The sequence below is a fragment of the Prunus avium genome, chromosome 3, assembly GCF_965620075.1.
Source record: "Prunus avium chromosome 3, drPruAviu1.hap1.1, whole genome shotgun sequence".
NCBI lineage: Eukaryota > Viridiplantae > Streptophyta > Magnoliopsida > Rosales > Rosaceae > Prunus > Prunus avium.
This window is the reverse complement of record NC_142286.1, coordinates 7,558,267-7,570,384: the sequence shown is the minus strand read 5'-3', so window position 1 is coordinate 7,570,384 and position 12,118 is coordinate 7,558,267. Positions and strand designations below refer to the sequence as shown.

Genomic DNA, 12,118 nt, shown 5'->3' with positions numbered 1-12,118 from the left:
TAGGAGTTGACGTTGCATTTTTTGGATTTATTTTAAATTTATTATGAATATTTCGAATTAAATAGAATAAAATATTATTTTAAAAACCCACAAACTACGTCGGCGTTAATAAATTAACGACGTTTTAAATTATAATAAACAACGTAATTTTTAAACAAACGTCGTTTAAAGTTAAAACCATGGCCATTTTTACACAGAAAATGACGTACAAACCATTTTCCACGACCTCAACTATTAACTTCTCGCCGTCTAAAATCAAGAAAACAACGTCGTCTATAGAACCAACAACGTCGTTTGAAAAACCTTTTACGTCGCTTTTTAAAACTGTGACGTTGTTATGTGTGTACAATGTCTTTTTAAAAAACTACGGTTTTTCACAACATGAAAACCTCAACAAATTTGGTTCAGCATGATCTTTGGTTTTTCACAACATGAAAACCTCAACAAATTTACAGGGAGGTTGACGGTGCATTTTTTGGTTATATTTTAAATTTATTATGAATATTTTGAATTTTGATAGTTATAAAGACGACGGTATTCTATATAATTATGTCGTTGCAAGTGCGTTTACACGTCGGTCACACAATTTCCGTTTTTAAAAAATAATGAAAACCTATTTGAAATTCATAGGGAAAAAAAGAATGTTTAAGAATGTTTATGTCTAATTCTAACCAATTTTGTACAAAAACTTGTCTAATTCTAACAAAATTTGTACATTTTATAAAAATGTTTAAGTATGCTAAAATTCCTCTACTCCATATGAACACAAACAAACTCTGCCCATTCTTTCCTAACTTCTTCAATGGCAGCTTGGGGTTATGGCGCTTGATCCTTTCCCTTGGCAAACTGCAGTCCATAAACAAAGATTAATCTCACAGACGACGCTATTTTTAATTTACCGATGTAGTATATATATTAAACGACGGTATTTTTAATTTACCGTCGTTGATAATATAAAAACCCACATAAAAATAAATCTGAAAATTTTCTTCTTACCATCTTCTCAAATTCCAGGGAAATATCTTTTATGATATCTCTCATAAAGCGCATGACATAATACCCGCATTCTACGCTGCTTGGTTGCTTTGGAGTGCCGGGCAGAGTTTTCCAAAGAGTTGCTTTACGGCCTACTCTGCCTATATGTGAATTATACATTTTTAAAGCACTGTTCACTATGTTTTTCCCCTCCTCATCCACAACTCGATTGCCAGGCAGTGGATCCAGAAAATAGACGGTCTCCTTCTTTGCTCTCACAATGATCAAGACCCAATGACGGCTGCACAAAATAAATATAAAGGTTAAATAGTTTTATATGCAGAGCAAACAAAATACTATTTTTTGTTTGGAGACTAACCCTGGATTGTAAGGCATCAGGAAAATCTGTTCACCATCTGTTTTTTGAAGTCGACTGAATACGATACGTGATCTTTCAGTTAATGAACCAGCGTCGGCACTAACTAAAGCAGGGTCTATAAAGCCAACCATATTTACCATATTTGCAGCTTTCAAATGATCAAATAGGCACCTAAATATATGAATTGAAACCATGAGTGTTTTTTTTTTTTTTTCAACATAAAGGCGAGTGTCAAATGAATATAAAAATAAGACAAACCTCATATATACTGCAACTACAGTAGCCCCAATTTCCTCCATGCCAGCAAATTGGGTAATATCTTCATGTAAGACGAAGGTATTACGATCTATGCCAAACACCTCCTTCTCAATTGTAAAGGTCATAGCCTTCTGCTGAGGCTTTAGTGTCGATTCCACATAACTACAAAGGGATTGTAAAGAAGATGGCAACTCCAGCTTTGAATAATCTGGTACTTCAGTATCCTGTTTGAAGAAATAAAGCAAGATAAAGTGACGTGGTAAATAAATAAATACGACGGTTTAAATAACAAACCGTCGTCTGAAATTAAGTTATACGACGGGGAAAAAATACCGTCGTAATGAATACTTTATTACGTCGTTTAAATAAAACCGACGTCTAATTCAAATGCAAAATTCATAATTAATGAATTTACCTTTTCAATTTGCTTTTCTCCAACACTGGATTGCTGTTTTAATAAATAAAGAGAGAGAGAGAGAGATATATATATATATATATATATATATATATAGAGTGCTGCTAAACGAACCCTAAAATTAATTGAGTACACCCTACTACAAAAGTATATATTGAATTACTGATTTACCCTAATATAAAATGACCAAAAAGGATATATGGAATTCTGAAACAAATATAATTTTAATAAGTACAACCTACTAACTGTATTCAACCCTAATCAAGAGATTACTTTTGAAGAGAGAAGAATAGAGGCATTACAATAGGTACGTCCTGCAGGTTTTATCTCAAGGCTAACTGTACTTGCTGTTGTTGAATACATGACTGAGCTTGTCGTGAAAAGAGAAGTTAAAGCACAACCTGCTCAGCACCTCAGCAGAAGAAGACTTGGGCTCAAATCTGCTTCTTCTCGCAGTCCAAAAGGAAGCACAGCGGTGGAGATTATGTGAAGGTAAGAATAGACTAGTTCGCTAACAATAGCACAGCGGTGGTGACTTATATATTGTAAAAATAGAATTTATGCATATTGCTTTTGCCTAGTTCGCTAACAACATGAATGAAAAGCTCTGACCCTACTGTGGTGGCTTATTCATGCACGTCAAAATAGAATTTGTGCATATTGCTTTTGGCCTCTTATTAGTACATTGCAGAGATATTATTCCAGTTTTATGTAGCATACATCAAAATAAAAGCAACATTAATAGGATCATCAGCAAAAGAGGTATTAACTTTGATTTTTTTTTCAAGGAAGTCATCAAAAGAGGTATTAACTTGGAAATTTTGGAATGGATGCTTCATACATTTCGAGGAAGTCATCAAAAGAGGTATTAATTTTGATTTATTATTATTTTTTTTTGGTTTAGGCTAAAGCATGTGTACTGAAAAATGACAAATATGAGGGTTTTTTTTTATAGCATCCAGAAGATGTATCTAAGCAAGACACCGACATCAATAAACAATGTGTTTTAGACTACAGAAACGAATTTATCACAAATGAGGTAAATTAATGAATATTTATATATTTATTTTATAATTGCATACATTAATTTAATTATTAGTGATTTTACAGATATTTGTTAGTCGTGATGCATTAATAAGATGGACTCGTGAACAAGGGAAAAAGAATGGCTTTGTGATTATCATTAAAAGGTCTGATATTGGAGGAGCTGGTAAATTCAAGACCGGTCGAATTCTATTTTGTTGTGAGAGGGGTGGCCAATTTAGGAAAAAAAAAGTTGTGGAATCAGATAGCAAGACAATACATAAGCTTGATCAAAGTTCAAACCCTCCAAAGAAAAAAAGTGTGAAGTCTACTGGCACGAAGAAGTGTGGTTGCCCCTTTTCATTGAAGGGTGTGAACTGTGGTCCTGGAGATGCATGGCAACTTGAGGTTGTCTGTGGAGTTCATAACCATCCTGCAGCACTAAATATGGAAGGGCATTCATATGCAGGGAGATTAACTGTGGAAGAGAATTTACTAGTGGTTGACATGTCTAAGAGTTTGGCTAGGCCAAAGGATATATTATATACTCTTAAACGTAGAGATAGGTTGAATGTGACCACAATGAAGACAATCTACAATGCCAGACAAAAAAATAGGGTGATTGAGAAAGCAGGTATGTCAGAGATGCAGGTATTGCTACGAAAGTTGTTTGCCCATGAGTATGTAGAGTGGCATAGAAGCTATGGTACCGCTAATATTGTAAGTGATTTGTTTTATGCTCACCCTACAAGTATTAAGCTACTGCACGCATTTCCTCATATTTTGATTATGGATTGCACATATAAGACAAACAGGTTTCGCTATCCACTTTTGGAGATTGTGGGGGTGACGTCTACACATCTCACATTCTCAATTGCATTTGTTTATCTTAGTGCTGAGAAAGAAGACAACTACAAATGGGCATTGGCTAGATTAAGGAGTGTTATGGATGATAATTCGATTCCAAGTGTTATTGTCACAGATAGAGAGTTAGCTCTCATGAATGCACTCCATGAAGTCTTTCCAGGTGTTCGACATTTATTATGTACATGGCATATTAATAAGGGAGTCTTAGGAAAGTGCAAAAATGTATTTGAAGACAAAGCTAGTTCAGACAAATTTTTAATTTCATGGAATATGCTTGTTTCATCAAATACAGAAGCCGAGTATGAAAGACATCTACTGGCCTTGCAGACCAACTTCAAAGATCACAATTCTATCATCAACTATGTGAAGGAGACATGGTTGATTCCCTATAAAGAAAGATTTGTTGCTGCTTGGACGAACACATGTATGCATTTTGGGAATACAACATCAAATAGGTATTTATTGTTGATTTTCAGTTAATATTTATATAGCATACATTATTTATTACTTCACATGAAACATGTTGCTACAATATACAGGGCGGAGACTGCACATGCAAAGCTGAAGAAACAACTTGGTAATAGCATGTGTACATTTGGCACATCATGGGACAAAATTCATCCTTTAATAGAATTGCAACACACTGAGATAAAAGCATCATTTGAGAAGAGTCTATCATTTGTGCAACATGACTGCATGAAAGAAGACTTCAAGGAGTTGATTGGTTTTGTATCTATTTCTGCCTTGGATAATATTATGGTTGAGCTAAAGCGGTTAGATTATATTGGGGTTGATCCGATATCATGTGGTTGCATAATAAAACACACACACGGATTACCATGTGCACATGAGATGCAAGAGTTCAAACGGACTCATAGACCCATTCCACTTGATTGTATTCATCCTCGTTGGAGGAAGTTAGATTTTTTGGAGCCCCGACCTATTGCTACACCGAACAATCCTCCAGAAAATGCACAGTTAGAATTATTTGTGAAGTGGTTTCAAAGTTGTAGTTCTGAGACAAAGAGACATGTTAGTATGAAGTTACAAGAGATTATGAATCCCGCATCTACCACGCTTACACAACCCCAGCTGAAGATTAAAACAAAAGGTCGTCCAAAAATTGACACATCTACTCGACGTTTGCCTTCTGCTTTTGAGGTTGTCTTATTTGGTCAAGATAGTGCACACTCGACTGACAAAGTTGTTACAAGACCGCCACGTAAGAAGCCAAAGACCATACCCCAAAAGCAATCAGTATTCAATAGTCAGACACAACCATTGCCATATGTGAATCCAAAGAAGCGGCCTTCGAAGCTACCTGTAAGTAGTTACAATATTAAATTTGTATATTGTTGTTTATATTGTAATTTGGGTGTAATTGTAATATGCAGATCTATAGGCCTAAACCCATTGTAGATGACTCTTGCTTAACACCAGAGTTTAACAAGTGGTTTCCTAAACATATGTTGATACATATTAGAGGGGCACAAGATGTTCAGAGTGATGGTAATTGTGGTTTTAGAGCCATTGGATCATTGATGGGATTTGGTGACAATGCTTGGCGCAAAGTACGCAAAGACTTGTTGAAGGAGTTGAGGAAAGAATCTGTCATATACGAGTTAATATTAAATGGTAAGGAACGGGTACAACATATTGAGTATATGTTGGACTATTTTGAGGACTTCCCACTTCAAGATAGGTGGATGACTATACCAGATATGGGACACCTCATTGCATCTTGTTATAATGTAATCCTCATGACTTGGTCAGTGCATCAGTCACTTACATTTTTTCCATATGAGACTGCTCCATTGGATTCTATCTATCGCCGTGAGATTTCGATTGGATTTGTTAACCATAACCACTGGATTAAGGTAAAACAATTAAGCTGTTTATGCATATATATATATATATATGTTTGTTTACTATTTTTTTTCACATAACTTGATTTATTTTTTTATTTTTTATTTTACAGGTTTATTTGGAAGGTCAACACCCTATGCCACCAGTTGATGAGCGTTGGTTGAGATGTGCAACCATAACTGCATCAGATTGGCTTACGCCATATCAGGATCGTATACGTCAATTTAGATATGAAGCTGGTGTAGCAGACTCTTATGATAATGACCCTATATTTATTGAGTAGTTTTGTGAAGCATCATATTGGTGACATTATTGGTGACCCTATATTTATTGAGTAGTTTTCAGTGTCTCTGTGTGCATAAATGAGAGATATTGATGAGCACAAAGACTGGTTCTTTATCGAAGGGAGGAGATTCTAGCTTCCCCATGACAGTAGATTCCAGTTGTATCAATTTTCACTTGTTCTTATTCACTTTACACCAATACATTCACGTACAACATACAAGTTATTGGTTTCCAACTACGAATAGTCCATCTAGAGAGGTTGGGAAAGTTGAGAACAAATAAATTTCACAGTAGCATAGTAGTATATAACTGAAACATGCATAAAAAATCACTATTAACGAAAGAGGTGGTGATTGCAAGAACTTGGAATTGCAAAAAAAGTGTCAACAATTTTAGTAGAAGCATAAATCCATATGAAAAGTCAAAGATTTATAAACACTATTAAAAAAATCAAGCTGAAAATCAACTATTAAATAATGCTACAAGTATTAGGGTGTACCATGGGTATTTTTGGTAGTTCTATAGGGTGTACTTAGTTAATTTTACATTTTAATTAAAATATTAGGGTGTACTTAGATCATAGGGTGTACTCAGTTAATTTTAGGGTCCGTTTAGCAGCACTCTATATATATATATATATATATAAGAAAGCTTGTACAACAATTTAAACATTCAATTAAATAAAAACTGCCGTGGAAATTTAAAACAAACGACGGTTTAAAGAAAATATAGACGTCTGAAAATTGGAAAACAAATTAAAAGGGCAAAGTTATGAGAATTTACCTTTTCATCTTTCTTTTCCTCTATATTTTCTACTATCTTTTCTACTTCCCCGGATTTCTATTATAAGAAATAAAGAAATATATATGACATTGTACAAAAAGTAAAAAATTAAATTAAACCGTCGTAGTACTCAATAACAGACGACTGTATGTAATAATTACAGACGTGTAAAATTCATTAAACGACGTTAAATAAAGAATTACGACGGTAATGTGAATTGAAAAAAAAATGAAAAAGGCTAAGTTATGAGAATTTACCTGTTCAACTATCTCAAGTATCTTTCCTTCTACTCTCTTTTCTACTTCCCCGGAAACCTGTTTTAAGAAATAAAGAAATATATAAATGATATTGTACAAAAATTAAAAACAAATAAATAAACCGTCGTGGTAAACGTTAACAGAAGACGGTATAATAATTACAGACGTCTAAATAACATCAAACGTCGGTTTAATAAAAAATACGTCGTGGTATAACTTTCACACGACGGTAAATATAAACAGAGAAACAGAGAATTCAAAGTTCAAAACGTTACCATTTCTTCATGCTTTTCCCCATTCTTGGCAGTATCCTCCTCAAATTGAAGGGCTCTAACATCAAGTGCCCAGAGCAGCTTGCTTTGTCCGACATTGGATTTTTGGGACTTTGCCCTTGGATTTGGGACATTGTATTCAGTTTCAGCACGCTTGGATCAAAATTGGGGATGTATTTGGAAAGCTGACTCAGCAAATTTTCCCTCTCAGCTTCTACCAGTTGCTTGGTCCTAGCCTCCATCTTTAACCTCTCTTCCCTTGATCTAGCCTCCATTTTCAAAGTCTCTTCTTAAAGGACAAGTCTTACACTTTCCTTAAATTGATCGGCAAACTTTACCTTCTGTTGTCTAGGTAAATTGAAGTATTGCTTAGGGGAAATCCCAGCCCCTACCCTTCTAACTCTTCCTGGATGCTCGGGACCCAAAGCCAATGTCAAAACATCATTGGTTCCTGACAGAGAAAGAGTGCCTTCAGAGACTTGCTTTTGTAAATCATCCTAACAAAAAGACATAATAAAAAGTCAGAATAAGGAAACAAACGACGGTATTTATAAAAATATCGACGTAATATAATATTTCACACGACTCAATAACATAACAACCGACGTAATATAATATTTCAAACGACGCTACCTAAATACCGACGTTATTAAGATATTAACACGACGTCAATAATAAACCACCGACGTCTTATGATATAATTACAAAAAACAGAGTAGTGATTCCAGATTCAAACCTTTAACGACGCGTTTTAAAATATTTCGACGTAGTAATATTTTTCACACGACGTAAAAATATAACAGCAGACGTAATAAATTTTTTAAAACAGAGTGAGTAGGCTTACAATTAATTTTGCTCTCTCTGCAGACTTTGGATCTGGGATGTTACCATGTTTGTCTTCTCTAACTTTTTTCCATAAGGTAGATCGATCAATATCTACCACAGGCATGATTTCCTTCAATTGCTCCTTAAAACCAACATATCCTTTTCGAGACAATCGATGATTGTACTCAAGTTTCTCCCTCCTCTGTGATTGTACCCCATGCACAGCCTCAAATTTTTCAGATAACCTTGAAGCTACAAAGGCATCTCATTGAGTTTTCTCTATGAATTTGTATGTTTCAGGGGGTTGCCTTAATTTCTCCTTCTTCTTGATGAATGGAAGGATATGAACCCTCGTTAGTGTAGACTTGAAATCCTTCCATTTCTTGGCGGCAAAAGATAGCACCATTTTCTTGCCCCCTTGACCAACCACAAAAGCCATGTCAACGGCTTCCCAAATCTGCTCTTTCATATCCTTGGATATTTGAGCCCATTTCTTGTCCACAAGTGGGACTCTGGAACGTGCCAACACACCAATGTAGGACTGCATTTCACTATGTGCAAGGCCAAATGGTTTCCCTTCTTCATTGTACTCAACAACAGGCTTAATTTTCTGAAATTTTCTCTTCACAACACGGGGCATTGTGCTCATACCCCGACCTAACTTTGCCTCCTCAGAAATAGTTGCCGTGCTAGCTGGTTCTGTCTCAGAAGATGAAACAAACTTCATCTTCTTCGAGGACTTGGCTTGAGGATTTACAACTCTAAGCTCCTTACTTTCATTTTTTTTTCAAGCCAGACTCCTTACTTTGGGATTGAGAAACCATGGTTACAGACAAATCAAACCTGCAAGTGAAAATATATCAGTGAAATTAAGAAAAAACACGACGATTATTTATAAACTACGACGTATTATAATATTTCAAACGACGTAAGAACAAAACAATCGACGTAATAATAAATTTTCACGACGGTAATTAACCACCGACGTGATAAAATATTACAACGACGTCAATAATAAAAAACCGACGTCTTATGATATAATAAAAAACAGAGTATTAAATACTACAACGACGTTAATAATAAAAATTTGCCGTGGTATGAAAATAAAACGACGTAAATATTAATATACCGTCGTCTATACCACAAAAAAAAAAATTAAGAAAAACGTAAAATATTTTCAACAGAAAAATAATTAAAAAGATTTTCGAAACAAAAACCATTGTTCAGAGAAATCAAACCTGCGATGAATATATCCTTAAAAATCAAATACAAAAAAAGAATATCATTTTAAAAAACAACGAAGAACACTTTCACACGACGCTAGGGTGACTGACGAACCGTCGTGGTCTATATATCTAACCATGTAAATAACAAGCCACCGTCGTCTTATTTAGTTGAAGTAAAAGAACCAGAGTAGTGTTCAAACTTGGAAACTTTCCGTCTTTGTCTGCAAATTTTATCAAACTTGGAAAGAAAAAATGTAAAAAGATTTAAAAAAACGAAAATGATATGCGAATGCAAAACAAGAACAAAAATCCTTCTACAAATGCTTACCCTTTGCTTGCAATGAAAGCTTTCTCCTGGAGTTTGGTGTTTCAGTTCAGAGATGAAGACGAAGAGGAGAGGAAGACGAAGATGAGATAAGCTTGAAAGTTTGAAACAGTTCTTTGAAAATGAAAAATGAGAGAAGCTTGAAAGTTTTTCTCGGGTTTGGAAACAGTGCAAGTATGGGTCAGTAAGGCAAAAAGTTTAAAATAATAAAAAACCGTTTCATAAAAACGACGCTATTAATAGTATGCGCCCTAGTATGAAACATTATACGGCGCTAGTGTTAACACTACCCTATAATATTACTTTACACGACCCTATGTTTTAATGAAACGACGTTGTTAAATCGAATTACACGACGCATTTTTCTTCAAAAAGATGAATCGTCATTTTCCAATTTACCCAACGACCTTATACTCATACCGACGTGTAAGTTTTTTAATTACACAATAAATTAATTTTCCAAAAAATTACAACGTCGTTTTTATATAGCGTCGTTGTTGATTTATTTATACGTCTATATTTAATTTTAAACGACGTTTATGTTATCTTATAAACGTCGATAATTTAAAAAAACCGACGTGGTATATAAGATTTTTTTATAAATATTGGGTTTTCTGTCTTTCTGTCGTCTTCATTTTTCAATTAGGGTTTCAACTTTTTCTCACCTCTCTCTGTCACCCAAAACATCCTTCACAACCTTCTCCACTCTGTCACCCAAAACATCCTTCACAACCTTGCAGAGTCCCTCAAACTTCTCCTTCAACTCTTCCTTCTTCTTTGCCTCGTCTTCACTCTCATCAAGCTTGAGACCTTCCTTGGCGGCTGAGACAAGCTTCTTGCCCTCAAACTCCTTGTGAGAGTAATTGGCACATCATCCACTTCTAAAACATTGCCTTTGTTCATTCTGGTTCGATTATGATGAGGAACAATGGTAAAAAACGAATAATGGTTCGATTATGATGAGGAACAGAGTTCATTCTGGTAATGATAGACGAATAATGGTAAAAAATTTGTACGTCGTTAATTTAACAAACCGTCGTGGTTAGTGAAATTATGCGACGGTAGAGTTATGGATACCTTCGTAGTATAGTATAATTAAAAAGTTGATAAATTTATATTTACAGTCGTGGTAACTTAATATAAATCGGCGATTTTTTTTGTAATTAACCGTCGTAGATTCCTTTGAATTTATGAGTCGCTGACTAAGAAAATTGGGTCGTGTTTATTAATTAATTAACACGGCGTCTTATTTTTATATCGTCGTCTTTACTTTCTACGGCGGTGATTTCATAGATGCAGTCGTTGTTTTTAGGTTCAGATTTTAACTCTGAAAAATACCTTTGTAATAAGACGACGCTTTTTTAATTTGGTGCGTCGTGGTTTAAAAATATCTATACGTGTACCGGTTTTTTAGGTGTGTAAAGTATGTTTCTACGACGGGTTTATATTACCGTCGTCTTTTAAAAAACAACGACGGTTTTTTGATCTACCGTCGTTGTTTACTGGTCGTCTGTTGCCCTTTTTGTAGTAGTGCGACATTTGGAATTGTGAAGCATGGTGGTGTGACCCCATAAATCTCGGTAAATCTCGGCCGCCGCCCTGATTGTGGGTTCTGCACCCCTGGCCGTGGAGACGCATTTAATGCTCTGATAGCTGGTGACCTAATCTCTCAAGCTGTAAGAATTTTTGTAAGAATGTTTGCGCCTAACCACCTTGATTTCCTTTACCAAACCCTGACTTCAGTCACTTCGCTTCTTCCCTCGTGCATTAAATGCCTTTTTATGGCTAGTGGGTTTGCTGCAACAGTCAGAGGCGTTACTTCATTAAATGAAGTGTGGGACCTTGTTGCCACGTGGTGATTTATCCTTGATATCTTCGGCCACGTTTCTTACGCCCCTCGGCCTCGGCCAATAATGCCCCCTTCGCAGCTTTTCCTTTGTCTTTAGGAAGGCAAAACGCCTGACGAAACGCCACGTTCCAGTTCATGAATAGGTGCTAGGGCCGAGAGGAAGCCCCTTCGGTCAGTCTATGATCGTGATTTATTAGGCACAAACAATAACTCTGTTAAAGCTTCTGTTAAGTTTAAGGGCATTTTCATCAATTAACTATAATTATAAATATTATAATTTAAAAAAACAGTGTATATATATATATATATATATATATATATATATATATAATATAAAATAAAAATTATTAACCTAATTATACCAGGCCTCTCCACCCCCAACACCCACACCCTCCTCGGTATACACCTTCTGCATAACTCCTTCAACGTGAGTACTTGATTGCTTAAGTATTCCTATTGTTATGCAAATCATACTTTATTCTCATGTGGGAGACTAATAAAGGAGAATTATAC

The 12,118-nt window shown here is 35.2% G+C and overlaps 1 protein-coding gene across 1 annotated transcript; it reads left to right on the top strand.

The window, feature by feature from the left end:
• Positions 1–2,853: 2,853 nt before the first annotated feature.
• LOC148295528 (uncharacterized) lies at positions 2,854–6,066 on the top strand. The gene is made up of 6 exons (XM_088250507.1): positions 2,854–2,892; positions 2,983–3,066; positions 3,138–4,372; positions 4,457–5,240; positions 5,312–5,794; positions 5,896–6,066. Exons 1-6 carry the CDS (start codon positions 2,854–2,856, stop codon positions 6,064–6,066), a joined length of 2,796 nt encoding a protein of 931 aa, XP_088106633.1.
• Positions 6,067–12,118: the final 6,052 nt, after the last annotated feature.

Coding starts and splice junctions, on each gene's coding strand:
- LOC148295528 (XM_088250507.1), top strand. CDS start 2,854: ATGGATGCTTCATACATTTCGAGGAAGTCATCAAAAGAG. Junction 2,893..2,982: donor CGAGGAAGTCATCAAAAGAG/GTATTAATTTTG, acceptor TTTTTTTTATAG/CATCCAGAAGATGTATCTAA. Junction 4,373..4,456: donor GGGAATACAACATCAAATAG/GTATTTATTGTT, acceptor TACAATATACAG/GGCGGAGACTGCACATGCAA.